Source organism: Chenopodium album, chromosome 2, assembly GCF_948465745.1.
Source record: "Chenopodium album chromosome 2, dcCheAlbu1.1, whole genome shotgun sequence".
In the NCBI taxonomy this organism is placed as follows: Eukaryota; Viridiplantae; Streptophyta; class Magnoliopsida; order Caryophyllales; family Amaranthaceae; genus Chenopodium; species Chenopodium album.
In genome coordinates this window covers 67,583,070-67,601,975 of record NC_137835.1, presented here as the reverse complement: position 1 = coordinate 67,601,975, position 18,906 = coordinate 67,583,070, and the positions used below count along the sequence as shown (strand labels likewise).

The window sequence follows — 18,906 nt, the reverse complement described above, 5'->3', positions numbered from 1 at the left end:
TAACAAAAATCACATAAATATGAAAAATATTTTTTAAAAAAATACTAACAAACCGTGCGATACTTGATTATTCCAAATAAAATGATTCATCTAGTATGAAAGAAAGTGGAGTAGAATTATTAAAACTAGTTTAGTTCCCGTGTCATGCACGGAACTTTTCAATAATTGATTTTAAAAACATGACAAAAATATTATTTGTTGATTTAATATTCACATTTTATTATTTAAGCCCGTAGCTTCTATTACATGGTTAAAAAATTAAGAAATTAATATATAATTTTTTTTGTAATAAACGTATATAATTTATAATATGTCTTTCATTCCTTAAAAAAACTGTCCACCTCCACATGTCACAAATTACTTGTATGTTAAGAATATTATTTTTAATTTTTTTTGCTTAACTTATTAGTTGTCAATATTTTTTTTTTGGAAAGCTAAATCAAATATTCTACTGTAGTATATTTCATATGTAATTATTACTTATATGTAGAAAGATTTTTTCCTTATAAATAAATAAATAAAATAAAAATAAAATAAAAAGATAAGGGACACACCAGGAAATGACACGTGTCATTGCTGGTGTGTCTTTTAATATATAAATAAAATAAAATATAAGTATTGATTAAAAAATGACGTGGCACCCTAAATATCAGTTCAACTCCTTCACCCTCCGGTTGCCAAATTGCCAGCCACAAAAACACACCCTCCACTCTCATCTTTCACTGATCAACCTTCAACAATGGCTGTCCTCAGCCGCATCTCCCCTTCCCTCCACCACCTCTCTCAACCTCTCCTCCACACTCACTCCTACCACATCTCCGCCGCCGCCTCCGCCGCAGCTCAGCTACAATTCGACTACGACGACGACTTCAGCCCAACTCCTTCGTCTCCTACACCTGCTACTGCTCTCGATTCCGATGCTTCTAGACCTTTCAGAGGCGTACATTGGGTCTTCATTGGTAATCCCTCCGCTAAGAAGCATATCTATGCCGACATGATCTCGAAGCTTCTTCATGTTCCTCGTATTTCCATTTCTACTCTTCTTCGTCAAGATCTTAACCCTCATTCTCCCCTCTATAAACAGGTTCACTCTTCTCTCATTTTTTTTTTTGGAATTGATTTATGTTTTTCTTTTTGATTGTCTGACTGAATGCTGGTGTTATTGTTAATTTTACATGCTAATCATTTTATTTGGAATAATCAATGATTAAAAATCTGGCTGAATGACCTAATTTCCTAGATTATACAGTATATAACTATATCAGTATATCGAAACATTCTTGAATTTTTGTCGCGGAATGTGAAATGATGTTAGATTGGTTTGAATAATGAACTCTATATTTGAGGGTGATATATACAGAATTTAGGGAGGCATATAAACGTTATACTTTTACTAAATTAGTAAATGCGTGACAAAATTATGTGTCAATTGTTGTAGTTGATATTTGTATTAGAATCCTTTTATGCAATCATTTTCATATTTTAAATTGATGAGGCCAAAATTTTGTTTTATGGCATGATGTAATTGTTATGCACAATACACTAGCTTAGAAATTTTAGGTGTAGTGTGTCATATGATAACTTTTCCTGGCTTAGAATTTGGATGATATTGGGATAATAATATAGTAATACTGTACAATGTATACTTTGTATTAGAGAAGTTGGTTGTTGACATGTTAATTGGTTTAATTATAACAAAAGTTCAAGCTAATCAATTTTACTCTAGATTGGATTCCTTAAATGAGGTTTTTTTTTACTATATAGATGATGTTTACTTGAGTCTAAGCAACCATTGAATGCCAATATTTGAGCTTATTTTCTAAAGTCTCTATTTCGTTGTAAACGAAACCCAAAGATCTATGAGCTAGTATAGGGAAAAAGTTTAGAAGTAAACTTAAAGATTAATTAGTTTGGTTATAATACTTGTTATTGTACAAAGTTATAGGCCCTGTTTGGTAATTAGGTGCTGATTGTATTAGCTGGTTTAACTAGCTGGTTATAGTAGTTGGTTTGACTAGCTGATTATGATTAGCTAATTGTATAAAAATGTTTGGTAAATAGTTGTTAATTGTTAGCTGTTTTAGACTTTTAGTGTATTTAAGAAACAAAAAGCTAATTGTACAATAAGCTAATTTTAAAAAGCTCTTATAATGAGCTTTTCTAAAAGAGCTTTTTGAGCCCAAAAAGCTATTTTAATAAGCTATATACCAAACACCCAAATTAGCTTTTTTAATCGGTCAAACATTTAATTGGACAAAATAAGCTAAAAGCTCTTTCAAAAGTTTTTTACCAAACACACCCATAAATTAAAATATATTACTTGCAAGGAGAATGATACATTTCAGTATTATTACTATGATTAAAAGGAAGGGAAAATGACGTGAAAAGCTTTATGCCTAAAAACTAAGGATATTGGAAACACTTCTACTTGACTACTTGTTTTAATACAATGAACATTCATACATAGATTCTCCCTTCACCTTTTATTCAAAATAGACATTTCTATTTTGGATTGCTCCAAAATGATAACCTTAAACTAAGACTACCTTGTGGCATGTCAAAGCTACAAATCTTGAAAAACATGGAATTTCAACTCAATTTCCTTTTAATTGAGCTTCAATCAAATGTGGCCTAATATTTCAAAACGGATGGGGTTAGGGATGGCAACGGGTCGGACTCGGAGCGGATTATGCTAAATCCGACTCCGACCCGACAGGAAGTCGGAGGTTAAATCCGACATCCGACTCCGACTTCAATGTCCGACCGCCGAATCCGACTCCGATCCGACCCGACTCCGAGTTTTTTTTTCATTATTCAATATACTTTGAGATGTTGGGCTATTTGGGCCTTTACAACCCACACCCAATGCCACCATGACCCACACAAAAATCCACTATCTATTGGAGTCGGAGTCGGATAATTCGTTAAAGTCGGACATTTGTCGGAGTCGGATTTTTTTCTCGGATTTTTTGTAGGATCCGACTCCGGCCCTCCTCTGACTCGGAGTCGGATTATTTTAACGGAGTCGAACTCGAATTACTTTTTTCTCGGACTCAAAGCGGATATTTTACCTCGGATCGGGGCGGAGTAGGGTCGGATCCGGACTAGACTGCCATCCCTAGACGGGGTATTTATAAAATAAAAATTATTGCCAACCAAATGTGCCTTCTGCCCTTCTATATGAAAGTGTGCTTATGGGATTCATCTTTGATTGGATGAAGATGGTTACCCTAAATGATAAAAAATTCTGATAGATGGTTTTCATATTATGTTGATAGATTGGTGGACAACTGACTTATTTCTCTTTTTTTATTTTACATAATGAAATTTCACTTGAAAAGAGGGCGAGAGTGGACATACATAGAAAATGAATAGCCCTCTTTCCCTCCCTTTCTCATTCAATTTTACACAATCCCTTAGATTACCACCTAAACTAATCATCTACCTTTGTTATGTCTTCACTGCTCCCAATCAAAGTGTGCCTTAAGGAGATTATTTCCCAACCTTAGAAATAAAATTGTCTCTTAGCTCCTTCTAAAAGCCCCATTGATCTGAGCACACAGTTTTAAGAGATAAATTATAGTGGAATATTGTTGATAAAAGCTGAATATAAAATGTAATGGAAATAGTTTATTGTTTTCAGGCCAGTAATGACAATAAGAGAATATATATTGAGTTTTGAGAGGTTTTGTTGAATGAAATTGAGTCAGAAGAAGAAATTAGTGGATGATGAAACCCACCCAAATGAGAAGTGGGGCTTTATTTATGGACAAGAATTCTAGGGCTTTAGTTTAGGGACTGAGGGAGTATTTCTGTATCTTGAGGACTCAAATAACAATATAACCAGAAAAGAAATCTCCTTATACCTTACCAATAGTCCACCATGGCCTTTTAAAGTGATACAATATCTTTCCAGGTAATGGGATCATGGAGAAAATTCATTCTTACCTGATAGTTCTTTAAACAGAGCTTCACTTCTTTGATATTTTAAAGTAAATCCAACTCAAATAGTATTATAATCAAATCAGAACTATTGTTAATTTATTATGACCAGAATATTCTGATGTTCTTACAATTATAAGCTGTTGCACTCGTAAGTGCCATAACTAAGCTATAGGGAGCCACTTGTTCTATAGACCTGTTAATAATTTACTTTCTCTAATCAAGAATCAAGATTGTTCTGAATCTTTCAATGCTGGCTTCGCAGCCTGATGAAGCACTTGCATGATTATGATGAAAATGGTACTGTAGATTTCCTCTAGCTGGAGGGCCTATTTTATGTGATTTATTGCAGGGGTTTCTCAGATTTTTATTTGTTGTCTGTTACAATAGATTGCTGAGGCAATTAACTGTGGGAAGCTTGTTCCTGAGAGCATAATTTTTGGCTTGCTGTTAAAAAGACTCGAAGATGGACATTACAGAGGTGAAAATGGGTTTATTTTGGATGGCATTCCTCGAACACGCCTTCAAGCTGTAAGATTGCTTACCATCTGCAAACTTCAATTTAAATTTGCCTAATATTGGACCGATATCATATGATCACATGCATAAACTAGTTAAATCCTTTTGGAAGTATGTACTTAGCATAATGTGAGGTTTTATTCTTGTTTTGAGGGTAGAATAATATAGTAGTTTTGGGAGGAGCGCTCCCTAAATCCATCCCCTCTTCTTCTTCAAGGATATGATGATGTAATTTTTTGTAAAGGCTCTAGTTTGATGTGGAGTGCCATATTGGTACAAATTTCAAAGGTTGGAGGAGTAATTATTACCAATTGATTTTAATAGTGTGTGGTCCTTGTATTGTAGGAGATCCTCGACCAACTAGTTGATATTGACCTAGTTGTGAATTTTAAATGCTCTGAAGACCATACTCATGCAGCTGGTTGTCCTGTTGATTCTACCGCGCCTCGTGACAGAACCAAATCCAGTTTCTCAAATATTAACAAGGACACTGAAGATTCTCACCCAAAGGTCTCTGCATTCTACAGAGAGCAGGTGATTAAGTTTGATTGGTTTTACATGTCTGAAAATTAGCCTTAAATTATTTTTTGTAGTTTTGAATAGACTGCTGGAGAGTGCTTTGTGCATGTTTTAGGATGATTTGCTTGGTTTTACCTACAAAATCCAGACTATCATTTTTTTATTTGTCTGGAGCAGTGAGAAGCTCACGGTTTCTGGAGATATGTACTCATAAATGTTTCCTTATGCCAGAGGCAGTATCTGGAGGACTACTACCAGAGCCAGAAGAAGCTTATTGACTTTCAAGTGGGAAAGGCACCAGGAGAAACTTGGAAAGGACTCCTAGCTGCACTGCATCTGCCACATACCAATGCTGTTCATTCTTCAAGAACACTGACTATGCGTTTCAGAGTACCTTGAATATTTGAGACTTTAAGCTCTGCTGCAACTTTTGTAAATATGATGATTATAGACTTTCTGGAGCCTCTATTTCGAAGCTAAGAAAGTAAAAAGCAGTATAGATTCTAACTATGTTTCTCATTTTGACTAGATACTGGTTGCAAATACTCGAACAGTGATTAATTTTGATAGTGGATAGGCATTGTTAAAAAAAATTCCTAAGGGAAAAAATTATGAGCGTAAATGGCTAAATGTACATGCTTTAAAGCAGTTCCAGTTTCTCTTATATTACATACTCAAGATCGTATAACATGTGGATAGCAAAACTGTAAAATAAGAGTCTGGACTACTGTTGCAGGCTTACAATGGTACACATTTACAGGGAATAGATGATGATTATAATATGTGCTTTGTTTTGCTCTAGAGATTTATGTTTGTTGATGCCTAAACATGACATATTGAAGTTTACACCAGTATACAATACAGGACGAAAATCACGATTGTGCCATGGAACCAATTTTTTGGTCACCGTCTGCTGTTGCTTGAACCTGAGCTGCATACTGTAGATTCCAAAGCACATCCTCAAAAGAAGGACGTGTAGATGCTTCGGAAGAAACACATTTGTTGGTTATTGAGATGACTGTTGCCAATGATTCTTTCGAGGAAGTTGACAATACAATAGGGTCTAGGACTCTTCTCTGACCTTCCTCACTACCAAACGATGCCTGTGAAAAAGACTCATGTTAGTAAAAGTTCTGCAAATAAGAATACAATAATTTTCCTCCATAAAATGTTCCCTACATAATTCAGAAACACAAAACACCCAAAATCTACTGGTAGTTACTTAAAACTGAAATTGTCACTTAGAATGGACTCAAGTCCAATCTCTGAAATCTGCTGTCATGTCTAAATTATGGTTTTTATACCATCGGCAACAGGATTAAGGGTTTACCATTTCAGTTAGCAGAACTGCCTTCTTCTTAGCGGCCACCGACGGACCAATGAGGGATTCTAGTAGTATAAATCCGAAGCAATAAATGTCATCCTCAATAATTTTCATTTGCCTGCAGTACAAAGAGGAGAAGCAACTAAAGACTTGTACATAAATTGAGTAGGCAATCAAGATGGACTAACGGCAGGATAGTTCTTTCTTACCATGACTTAGCAGCAGCTTTTCCCTGTGAATTAAAGGACAACGTATATTATAATCAATCACTCAAATCGGAAAAACTATCGAGAGATTCACATAAATTGTCAAAATAATCTCACCCCAAATTCATCATCGTCATAGATGATTGACAGTCCATAATCACTTAACTTTGCCCTTCGATTCTCATCAATCAAGATATTATTGGTTCTCAGTCGATTGTTGAAGAAACCGGGAATGATTCCTGTGTGAAGGAACTGCACAGCTTTGGCAATATCAATAAGAATTACCAATCTCTCGGGCCACTTGAGTGCTCTTACTTGACCAAGATCTGAAATTATGGCATTTGCTGCATATGTTAATTGCAACAAAAGCCTAGGGTATCAAAGCTATAGGACATCAATGAAGTTGCTTTTGCTTTGAGACTAACCAGAAAGATGGGAGCGTAAATTTCCATTAGGCACATATTCATATATAAGATAGACCTTGTTGCCACTAGAATCAGCCTTTGCTCCAGTGTCAATGCAGTGACCCAGAAGGCAAACCAAATGTGGGTGGCGAAGCTTTGCCAAAAGGTCCAGCCGAAGCTTGAGATTACGAGTGGTGTATTTATTTGATAGAGATAGGCACCTTACAGCTACTAAGGTTTTATTCTGTAATGTTCCTTGATACATCTGAGAAACAAAGCAGTGCAAATGTTAGGCAGATTCAAAAATTGTGATGTTATATCCAAATGGAAGAACATGTACATCTTTCAGGAAATGCCAACCTCCATCTATTTCAAAGAAAATAACAAAAAAAGAGCAAGGAAAAGTAAATAGAGTCACAACTCGACCTACATGATAATAACCTGCTTTCTTTTTTTTCTTTTCAACCAAACACCGCCCAAAACACAGATTGACAAGAGAGTTTCTTTCTTTTAGCTATATCCAATAAAAATCTAGTTCCATATAGTTCTGATGTGAGCATGGGACATTGGAATTTGAGTGAATGAAAAACGCATGAAGTTATGACAGTACACTATACCTTGCCTCTAGCACCTTCCCCCATCAGGGCAGATTTATCAAAGTTCATGGTAGCTTCTTTCAGCTCTTCCATGGAAAATGTTCGACATGCTGGGATTCCTTGTGTGCCAGATTTAGAAACTTCAGATATATATCCTGAACAATGGGGAGGCAAAAATGAACACTAAAAACATTTGAATATTCCAAAAGGAACACAAGACTAAAAAACGAACGTACTTGCATTTGCTAGTATCTCAGAGGTCACCCCAGTTACACTGTTTTCCTGAACTTGCTTCTGCAACAAACTCTGTTCTTGACAGCCTCTTGGCCAGTATCTTCTATAAATCACCAGAATTCCAAATGCCAGAAGTCCCACCACTGCAACAATTCCTCCAATCACACCAACTAAAGCTAATGCACTTTTGGCTGAGTAATTGTTTTTCTTTTGCTGCATCTTGGCACAATATGACTCCGGATGCTGGTTTACTCCACCGGCTGTCAAACAATTTCCATAAAATTGAGCAGTAATTTTATTTAAACACCTGGGAATCTCGCCCATTAATCTGTTGTTCGACAAGTCAGCAAACTCGAGTTTCTTGCCACATGCCAAATGAATGGGGAGTGATCCACTCAACTCATTTGATGCTAAATTCAGGTAACTAATATTAGGCAAGGAGAAAAGAATGTTGGGTAGTCTTCCTTGAAGATGGTTCAGTGACAAATCAAGGTGCTGCAAGTGGTTCAGTTTCTTGAATTCCTGCGGTATCTCACCAGTAAAGGAGTTGTTATTCAGCAATGCCATAAATAAAGCTCCAGGCAATTTGGGTAGTTCCGAATCCAGTTCATTCCAACTCAAATCCAACATTTTCAAGCCACTTAAACTACTCAAATCAGGCAATCCCCCAGAAATCTTGTTATTTGACATTGCAAGAGTACTGAGAGTCCTGATTTTCCCAATTGAAGCAGGAAATGGACCCTTCAAGTGATTATCTGACAAGCTTAGGATCGAAAGATTGGATAGCGAATGCAACCAATCCGGAACACTCTCATTGAAGAAGTTACCATCAAGTCTTAATGTTTGAAGCTTCACCATTGTGGCAATCCTTGGTGGAACAGAACCATACAAATAATTTGAACTAAGATCAAGAAACTCCAATGAAGATAGCCTGTTAATTTTATCCGGAAGCGGCCCCCAAATGCCCAAAGACACTAAACTAAGAGCTCTCAAGCTGGTGAGCCTTGCCAAAGTTGCAACAAAGGAATCCATTGAAAATCTATCTGATAAGGTCAGATTTGGAATTGCATACCCAACAAATTTGCCTACTCTGAAAGGCTTACTACCCATAATCCTAAGCTCAGTAACAACATCTACTTCACAAGTGACATTAATTTTTGTCGATGGAGACATGAAACATACATTAGCATTATTATCATTCCACAATGCCAATTCATCAGGGTACTCTAAATGCTTTCTTAATTGCATAAGCACCTGAATTTGTGATGATTGCAATTGAGAAGTACCAACTATGCAGAAACTCAATGAGACTGAGATAATTAAATACAAGCTCCAATAACTCATTCTCATTTCATTAAATAAACCCATAAAAACTAACCAATTTCTTGTTGACTTGAGATGCAATCATTAAAAAAAAACCTGCCCATGAACCAAAAAAAAAAAAAAAAAATATCCAAATAAAAAAATTTGACAAGATAATGCTTATTTAATTCCAACCATAAACACCCTATTGCAAAACAAACAATTCCAACAGTCCGTCAAACAAGCCAAGTGAAACAGCCAACAACTAACGGCTGATTTTTGTAATATCAAGCAAAAGGGAAAACAAAAGCAAAAGAGATAAAAATCTTGGAATTTATGGGGTTACCTCAAATCATTGTAGTGCTTGAGCATGGAAGTTTCTTTTACCAGTTTAAGAGACTGCAAACTTGAAAAGTCAAGCAGAATTTATTGAGTGGGGTATTTTCTTCTTTATCTCTCTGATTGAGCAAGTTGAAGAAGTGGCAGGGCAGTAGATAGAAACAACAGTTTGAAAGAGAGTGACAGTACAGTTTACTGTAAACCAAGCATGGTGGTGAAAAGATGAAATTTTTCACAATAAAATTATCAGGGAATCTGTTCTTGTCATTTTCCATTGTTTTGTTTTCTGGGATTTTTTTGGGTTTTATTTAAGAGGTTTGGTGATATAAAAAGAATATAAAGTTTAATTTGGCTTTAATGAAGTTTGCTAATTGTGTGATTCCAAAAGATAGATTGCATTTCTTTAATTGTTTGTGGGGTTTACATGTTTAATTCTCTTGGAACTTGGAAATAATGAAGAATCAGATACTCTTCCAGGCTGTCTTGAATTCACAAAATAAGAAAATTAGCCCTCTTGCTGTTATAAATAAGTAGGTAAGGAAATGACTAACCCTTGAATCAGTGACGTTTTTTTGCCCATGCATTTGTGCTCCAAGCCTCCAACTTTTTAACCACTCCCTCCGGACTCCGTCACATATGATAATATAGTTTCTCTTTTTCTATTTTGGAGATCTAAAATGTTGTTTTTATTCCATCCATCCCATAATTGCATGTAAATAACTCTAAAAAGTACGATTTTTAAGGAGAATAGAAAAAGTAGAGGAATATTGTATGAAAAAAATAAAAAGTGAAGAATGTTGTATGGGAATAATAAAAAATAGAGAATATTGTATAGAAAAGTTAAAAAGTAAGTAATGATTGTTTGGGTATGTGTGTACTTTGTATGAAAAAGAGAAAAAGTAAGTAATGGTTTTTTAGGTATATATGGATAATCACAAAGTCTTATATGTGGCCAGCCACTATAGGGGTTACTTTGCTAGTGTAATGAGGGTTACTTGATCAGTGTTAAAAGGGTTACTTCATCATTGTTATAGAGTTACTCAGTCATTGTTATAGGGGTTACTTGATTGGTATTACAGGGGTTACTTAATCAATGTTATAGGGGTTACTTTAAGTGGTCACACGGTGTGGTCGGCCGCACACAAGACGAGCTGACGTGTAATTTGTATGGAAAAGCTAAAAAGTAAGTAATGATTATATGTTATTTTTAGTAATAAGAGGAAAATTTTGGGACACCCAAAATAGTATATTACCCTGTAATTATGGGACTGAGGGAGTATTTTTATTTATTTATTTATTTTTAAAGAAGTCCTAAAGGACATTTAATTTCATTAAATAAAACCATACGACATCTACAATTAACAATAATGAAAACGAATTTAACAAAATCAAACAAGAATTAATCGGGGAAGGACTAAGAATCCAAATACATGAATATAACAATTCGACACATTCTCGATTCGTTGTCTCATACAACTTTTTGAGAGGATCCGTCGTCGCTTCGCAATTTTGTGAGAAAGTTAATTCTTGTGCTGATTCCGTAACCCGAATTCGAGCCATCATCAATCGTAGCCCTACACAACTGGAGACCAAATTAAACACAAATAAAACCTTGTCTTTCGAAGGAGTCCGAAAAACCTTGTCTTTCGAAGGAGATTGAAAAAATCTTGTCTTTCGAAGGAGATAAACCCTTTTTTTCAAGGGAGACATTATTATTGTAACCTAAGAAACAAAAAGCTTAAAAGAAAATAAAGATTGAGGCTTTCCACCGGTAAAATCCGATGAAAGCCCCTTCAAAATTGATAATGGAGGCTAGAGTTTAGGAGAGAGAAGAGATAGAGGAGACTAGGGTTTTCTTTTTACACCCCAAGAACCATTGATTTTTTAAAAGGTTAATGACTTGTTCTTATTTTTATTTTTGAATAGCATGTACTCACTTTTTTAACTTAATTAATTGTATTACTTAAATTACACTTGAATTTTGCACATGCATAGTACTTTTTTTCACTTTCTCTCTCTCATTTTTATTTATAACTGTACTTTTCACTTTTATTAATGCACTTCATCCGCTATTTATTTTTATTTCTTAAATACCGAAAAAAACACAAACCAGAACTATATTATGGGACGGAGGAAGTAGTTTATTTGTTTGTTTTGAAATGTGGTGACTAGGGGTTTGTAAGATGTGACGGAATTGGGATAATTTGACCCGATCTAAAACAACTCAAAATTATTGGGTTTTGTACACGAAATTAGATCTTTAAACTCAAATACTTCGTATGACCTAGCTTGGAAAGATACAAAATGAGAAAAAATTTAACAGAATCGTTACTCGTCTGACCATTTGAGTGCTTGAATCTGTAACCTTTAATATTATATATAGATTGTATACTATCCCTCTATCCTATAATACGTGATACAATCAAACATTGAACGCATGCCAATGAACTAATTTGACTTTAGTTTTATGTAATTAAATATTAATGAAAATTATTTTAAAATTATATTATTAAACTTTGCTTTATATTAAAACCTATCTTTTCCTAAAAAAAAAAAAACAAAAAAAAAAACCTATCTAACAACATATTTTGTGATAAAATATATTTTTATTATGTTAGTAAAGAATTATGGTCAAACCTAATGTATGAATGGTGAAAAAAAAGTCCAACGTCGTCTCCTGTATTATGGGATGAAGATAATAGTATTTTATGCACGCAATGCACGTCGAGATTTTCATAAAACTTAATTACTTTAATCAACAAGGGACAAACGTAAATAAATCCAAAATCAATTAAAAAATTATTTAAACTCAAGTGTAAGATACACCAGGCTTAATCTGCTCATTTAATACAGAAAAACTTTTCAATTGCTACAATAAAAATGTAGCCATTGTAACTATTTTCAATTTTGACCGTTCAAATTTTAGGGATTAATCGGGGAAAAAAAAAACTATTATTGTATTTCTTACTAAAATAAAATTGGTTTTTACTAAAAAAAAAAAGTCATTAATGGTTGTTTTTGCCGTAGCTGGATCTTAGAAGTTTTTTTTTTTTTTTTTTTTTTTTTTTTTTTTTTTTTTTTATGGGAAAATCATGAACAATAAAGAGAAGGCAGGAAAGCAAAGTATACAATCAATTAATCAATCAATAATCTATGGACTAATACTAAAATAAAACTTTGCTGACATCATGCCTTTCTCAAATTGTACACATGTCACTTTGACATAAAATTTTTTCCCGCCAATTTGATTTGATGATGTCATTATTTTTTATATTTTTTTACTATTACCTTTTTTTTTTCTATTATTATCTAATATATTTTACCTTTCATATGTTTTATCCTTTGTTCTCAACTCCTCATCGACTCCTTATTTATTTATTTATTTATTTATGGGAAATTCTCAATGATACTCTTGAAGTTTTTTTTTCCTCAATGGTAAACACTAAAAAATTAAATTATCAATGGTAATCTTAAAATACTAAAACTAATTCAGTGGTGACATTAATGATACTAATACATAATTATTAGCTTAACCCTAGTTAACTAAAGGAAAAATGACTAATATAACCCTATTCATTATTTAAAAATAAAATAAAAACCCTAGCCACCCCAACACCAACCACAACCCTAGCAGCGGCGGCCGACGACCCTCTCCCTAGCAGCGGCGGCCGACGACCCTCTCCATGGCTGCGACGACCACTTTTTGTGCCCTCAAACCCTCCCTTCTTCTTCACTCTCTCCAATTTTTCAGAATTGAAAACCGCCATTTTCATCTCTTTCTCTCTCCTCAATGACGCCACACTCCTCAATTCTCGATTCCGAATCCAAATCCTCTGACCTCGCCGGGAAATTCTTCGCCGCCAATTCTCCTGTGCAAATCGCCGCTGCATTCACCGCCTTCGAATCGCACCTCTCCGTTCACTCTCCCGACCAAAACCGCCATTGCTTCTCCCTCGTGTTTCCTGCTTTTCTCTGCAAGTTCTTCGGCTTCGAAGTTTCTTCGTCTTCTCCGCAAAAAGTGCCTTCTACTGCAGCTGGTTGGATCTTAGATCTCCTTCCCCGATTCCCTCTCCTTCCCCAATTCACTCTCCTTTCCCCGATTCATTCTCCAGTTGAGCACCATGGCTCGTCGGAACTGTAGCAACATCCGCATTAGTTTCTTAGGGTTTTATGGGTGGTGGTCAAGGCGATGATAGAGAGAGAAGAAATGGCCAGTGGGGTCGACACCGGCGCCGAGGTCATGGGTTGGCAATGGCTGGGCTGGGTTGGGGGAGGGGGAAGAAGTGGGTGAGTTTTTATTTTTTTTAATAGGGTATTTTAGACATTTCATTTTCCCCTCCCTTTTAAAATATTAACCATGGTTAATATTTACTTAAAATTCTTACCTAATGTTACCATTGAATTAGTTTTAATATTTTAAGATTACCATTGACAATTTAATTTTTTAGTGTTTACCATTGAGAAAAAATGAAACCTTAAGAGTACCATTGAGAATTTCCCTTTAATTATTTTTAAAGTATGTTAATATTTCAATGTTAAAAGTGTTCATTGTGATTTTTTTTTTAATTTTATAAATAGTATGCTACAGTGTACACAAAAAATTAACGAAGTAGAAAACTTTCTTTCTCCCCATTATAAACAAATGTCATAATATGTTTGTTTAAAATCATGCATCGCACGAGAACTAAACTATTGTATACTAAAAGACACACCAGCAATGACACATGTTATCTTCTGCTGTGTCCTTAGGTGATTTATTATTATTATTTTTTTTTTTTGAAAACACTAATTAAGTAATTAATGTTTAAATGAGGTAAAATAAAAAATATGATTAGGGTTATGGGACTACTCCTTCCTCCTCTCTCTTCTAGGGTTTTAGTTTTCTTGACCGTTTAGGCCATAAATAATCTAATTTCTTCGGAAATTAGATTATTTCCGACCCTTTTTCTTTAATTCAATTTAGTTTTTTTGTTTTGGTTTGTTTGTTTTGTTTTGTTCTCTCCATCCGTGAGAGTCTATACCAATTTTATGAGATTTTGATTCTCATCCATGGATGAGAATTTTATTTTTGAGGTTCTTATAATAATTGGGAAGGTGACTTGGATTCTTATGGGTCTGGGATTTGTCATCAACCGGTTGATCAAAACATCAGTGCAGATTGCGGAGGTCTCAACTTGGAAACATGCAAAGACATTGAAAATCATTGCTCGCGTCAAGCTTGAAGCGGTGGAGTATGATCTATGCCAAATATGCAAATTATTTATGATTTTGATTGTAAAAGTTATGATATTTTTTTAGAATATGTGGTTTACAGATCTTTATTATTGCAGATGTCGTATGCCTATTATTTAATGATATTATTACTTCCCGTTCAAAAAAAAAAAAAAAAAAAAAGAAAATGAGGTAAAATAAAAAAGTTGACTTATAGGCAAATTTCCTTAATTGACTAATTGTTAAAATTAATTATAATCTAAGTCTTTAGTTTTAGAAATAATTAAAAATTTTCAATCACAATACTAGAAAAAATATCAGATTATAATACAATCCATAATAATAACTAAAGATTATTATATAATTTTTTGCCAAGCTAATTACCTTAATAATCAACAACTACGTACGAGTAATAAACATCAACAAATAACTACATAATATATTGATTGATGACTAATATTTTTTATTATTATTATTTGCATACGATATTGCCAAAACATAATTTAAAACATACTAATATCAGATTAGAGTTCATCATAGTAGAAAGGTTGAATAAAGAAATAATACGTTATTTGAAATATATGGATTAATATTATAAATGACTTGATTTGAGATAACATAATAGCGTGATTTTAATAATGAGTACAAAGGGAATATAATTAATATAGCTATAAAACTTTATTTAATTAACAAGAAAATAATGGTACCACACTGAAAATAATAATAATAATAATAATAATAATAATAATAATAATAATAATAATAATAATAATAATAATAATAATTAGATCGGTTTTTCAATAGCTAGGGGAGTGGGGGCCCAGATTGTATCCCGGCTTCCCACTAATTTTTTATAGGTTGTATAATTTTGTATGTTTTTTAGATTAATAATAATAATAATAATAATAATAATAATAATAATAATAATAATAATAATAATAATAATAATAATAATAATAATAATATGATCATATGCATAGCTTTTAAATACATAATTAGCCAATTGTCCATGATTATTTCAAAAAATATTTTGGTAGTTTAATTCACAAAATTATTAGACAATGTTCTTAAACTAATCTTTACTACACTAATTAAAATAGTGTAGAATGTATAGTAATAGTAAAAATAATCGTGCATGGCACATAATCTAACCTAGTAAGATTAAAAGATACTCCGCAGAAACTAAAAAAATCGTGTTGGTTATTTTTTTAATTTCCTTTTCATTTTCTATTTTATCAAAATATTTTTTAAAACCACAAAGTCATCCCATAAACTGTATGGATTAATCGTCAAAATTTAATGAAAGGTTAAGATTTGATCTAGTATAATGGCTATATAATTTTATTTTTTTTTGACAAAATAATGGCTATAATTTAATTGTAGCTATTTGAAAACTTTCCAAAATAAATCTAAAATCAATTTAAAAAAAATATTTAACCTCGAGTGCAAGATACACCCAAGGGTTTAATCTGCTCATTTTATACAAGTATGTTTTCTCATTTTAAAATCTTAAAAAGAAAAAAAAAAAAAAAAAAATTCCAATAAAGAATTTACAGAGTACTCTAAATAAAGAATTTACAGAGTACTCTAAATTTCTACTCTAAATTTCATATGCATATGCGTTTATGAGTATTAATTAGTAAAAATTATACGTTATTCTATTATCCTACTTATTTTATAAAACATTAATTGTACTCGTTGGCAAGAAAAAATATTGAGTTTTATGATATCATCAATTCATTTAATATATTATATACTAAAAGACACACCAGCAATGACACGTGTCATTTTCTGGTGTGTCCTTAGGTTTTTTTTTTTTTAATTTAATAAAATTCAATTAAAGAAACAAAATTTATTTGCAATAATAATTCTCTAATCTTATAATATATAATTACTTAAAAAAAAATTGACATATATTTTACACGAATATTTATATAGCTATTAAAAATTTTTTAACTCATAATTTGTGAATTCCTTTATTTTACAAATTTTTAACATCGTTTTATATCTAACATATCTTACGTAATCCTTTATTTTGCTCAAAATTTGTCAACTATATTTTAAGATTTTTTTTTTTTTTTTTTTTTTTTTTTTTTTTTTTTTTGTATTATAAAAACTGATTATAATGATAGTTTAATAATGGTTATTAAAATATCAGCGTGCATGCATGGCACGGGAACTAACCTAGTATATATATATTACAAAGAGAAGTTAATGACAATTACTGAGTACTTTATGTGTTTTAGAATATTTAAGTGCATATAGTTTTTTTCACATAGAGTGAAAAAATATTGGAAAAATTAACGTAAATAATCCAAACTTTTCTTAATCTTCCAATAATAAGTTAAACTTTGATTTATTAAAATAAAGCACAACTTTTACTACTACTCACCATTCTATTACTGGGTAAATGAAAATCTTAACTAGATGATGGAGATTAACTTGCTTATGTGGCATGGGCAGTTGATGAGTTGAAGGTTTTTTTTAAGGAAAATTTGCAAATTCCAGCCATTTAAAGTTAATATTTTGTAAATTGTAGCCATTAATTTATTTTTTATTTTTTATTTTTTTTTTGCAAATTGCAGCACAAAAGTTCTTATAAATTGCAGTTCGATTCAACATTTTTATCGATTTACGCGTCGAAAAATAGTCGGTTAAGATTTTAGGGGCCATTTTAGTTCGTAAAGATCCGGATTGAGTTTGGAATTAGTAAAAAAATAACATAAGTGCCTCATTTTTACAGCAAAAAATAGTTGCCCACAAATTAATACATTTTTGTTACGCAAAACGAGACACTTACGTTATTTTTTGCTAATTCTAAGCTTAATTCGGGATTAATTTTTTGACACGTCAATTGATGAAAAATTTGAATCGAGCTGCTATTTACAATTTATAGGAACTTTTGGGCTACAATTTGCAATTTTTTTTTAAATTGCTGCAATTTGCAAAATACAAACGTTAAATAACTACAATTGACAAAGAAAAACAAATTAAACAAAGAAAAGTAACTTCCTACTCGTACCCTTTTTCTCTCTTCTCTCTCCTCTCTCTTCTAGTGTTTAAATTTTCTTGGCCGTTTAGGCCGGAAATAGTCTAATTTATTTGGAAATTAGACTATTTCCGACCCTTTTTCTTTAATTCAATTTAGTTTTTTTTGTTTTGTTTTACGTTTTGGTTTATTTGTTTTATTTTGTTCTCTCCATCTGTGAGAGTCTGACCCAATTTTCTGGGATTTTGATTCTCATCTATGGATGAGAATTTTATTTTTAGGGTTCTTATAATAATTGGGAAGGTGATTTGGATTCCTATGGGTCTGGGATTTGTCATCAACTGGTCGATCAAAACATCAGCGCAGATTGTGGAGGTCTCAACTTGGAAAGATGCAAAGACATCGAAAATCATTGCTCGCGTTAAGCTTGAAGCGGTGGAGTATGAGCTATGCCAAATATGCAAATTAGTTATGATTTTGATTGTAAAAGTTATGGCCCTGTTTGGGAGAAAGCTGAAAGCTGAAAGCTGAAGCTGATTGAATTAGCTGATTTTAACTAGCTGATTTTATTAACTGATTTGACTGACTTATTGTATTAACTGATTATATAAAAGTGTTTGGTAAATAGCTGATAGCTTAAAGGTGATTGAGTATGTGAAATGACCAATAAGCTAATTGTGGGGTAGGTAGTTTAGATAGAATTTTAAATTAAATGAGGTTATAAGTGTCATTTCACAATAATTAATGAATAAGCTAATTGAAAAAGCTCTTAAAATGAGCTTTTTCAAAAAGAACTTATTTAGTGGAATAAGCTCTTTCAATAAGCTTACTACCAAACACTTGTATTAGCTTGTTTGACTAGTCAATCAGCTAAAGTTAGTCAAATAAGCTAATATACTCCCAATAAGCTAACTACCAAACAGGGCCATGATATTTTCTCTAAATTTGTGGTTTACAGATCCTTATTATTGTAGATGTCGTATGGTTTTTATTTAATGATATTATTCTTCCCGTTCAACAAAAAAAAAATAACTACAATTGACAAATTTTCCTTTGTTTTTTTAAAAAAAAATTTTTTTTAAATTTTTTTAAATTTTTTTTTTTTTTATTTAACCTCTTTTAATTCCTAATTTCGGAGCAATTTTTCAGAAGTAGAGATTCGTCTCCAAACCACACCTGATTACCTACCTCAACGGCTGAACCCGGCCATTGATCCAAATTGCCCTCTCTCTATTCGCCATAAATCCCGTCGGAAGCAACTGCTCATCATCGACGCTCACCGCCGGACCGACGCCTCAATCTTCATCAGAAGATGGAAAAA

General features: G+C 32.7%; 2 protein-coding genes across 5 annotated transcripts; one reads left to right on the top strand and one right to left on the bottom strand.

Moving 5' to 3' along the window:
• The first annotated feature begins 667 nt into the window (after window positions 1-667).
• Window positions 668-5,644, top strand: LOC145599898 (putative adenylate kinase 7, mitochondrial). 3 transcript variants are annotated; one of them, XM_081655910.1, is made up of 4 exons: window positions 668-1,084; window positions 4,333-4,473; window positions 4,807-4,995; window positions 5,218-5,644. In XM_081655910.1, the coding sequence occupies exons 1-4, from the start codon at window positions 740-742 to the stop codon at window positions 5,377-5,379; spliced, it is 837 nt and encodes a 278-aa protein (XP_081512036.1). In that variant the 5' UTR covers window positions 668-739; the 3' UTR covers window positions 5,380-5,644. The 3 variants fall into 3 exon arrangements, with proteins under 3 accessions (XP_081512036.1, XP_081512035.1, XP_081512037.1); XM_081655909.1 differs by having other exon boundaries at window positions 5,212-5,644; XM_081655911.1 differs by having other exon boundaries at window positions 5,158-5,288.
• On the bottom strand, window positions 5,617-9,685 carry LOC145599871 (putative inactive leucine-rich repeat receptor-like protein kinase At3g03770). Of its 2 annotated transcripts, XM_081655907.1 has the most exons (8): window positions 9,393-9,685; window positions 7,747-9,163; window positions 7,532-7,665; window positions 6,936-7,179; window positions 6,628-6,836; window positions 6,514-6,536; window positions 6,311-6,422; window positions 5,617-6,083 (listed from the first exon to the last, which is right to left on the bottom strand). In XM_081655907.1, exons 2-8 carry the CDS (start codon window positions 9,110-9,112, stop codon window positions 5,853-5,855), a joined length of 2,319 nt encoding a protein of 772 aa, XP_081512033.1. In that variant the 5' UTR covers window positions 9,113-9,163; window positions 9,393-9,685; the 3' UTR covers window positions 5,617-5,852. The 2 variants fall into 2 exon arrangements, with proteins under 2 accessions (XP_081512033.1, XP_081512034.1); XM_081655908.1 differs by having other exon boundaries at window positions 7,747-9,685.
• Window positions 9,686-18,906: the final 9,221 nt, after the last annotated feature.

Bases quoted from the DNA above. Each gene is read 5' to 3' on its own strand.
- LOC145599898 (XM_081655909.1), top strand. From the start codon at position 740: ATGGCTGTCCTCAGCCGCATCTCCCCTTCCCTCCACCACCTCTCTCAA. The intron at 1,085-4,332 runs GTTCACTCTTCT...CTGTTACAATAG, and splicing joins ATTCTCCCCTCTATAAACAG to ATTGCTGAGGCAATTAACTG. The intron at 4,474-4,806 runs GTAAGATTGCTT...CTTGTATTGTAG, and splicing joins CTCGAACACGCCTTCAAGCT to GAGATCCTCGACCAACTAGT.
- LOC145599871 (XM_081655908.1), bottom strand. From the start codon at position 9,112: ATGGGTTTATTTAATGAAATGAGAATGAGTTATTGGAGCTTGTATTTA. The intron at 7,180-7,531 runs GTATAGTGTACT...TTTGTTTCTCAG, and splicing joins GGGAAGGTGCTAGAGGCAAG to ATGTATCAAGGAACATTACA. The intron at 6,837-6,935 runs GTTAGTCTCAAA...CCATAATTTCAG, and splicing joins TTTACGCTCCCATCTTTCTG to ATCTTGGTCAAGTAAGAGCA.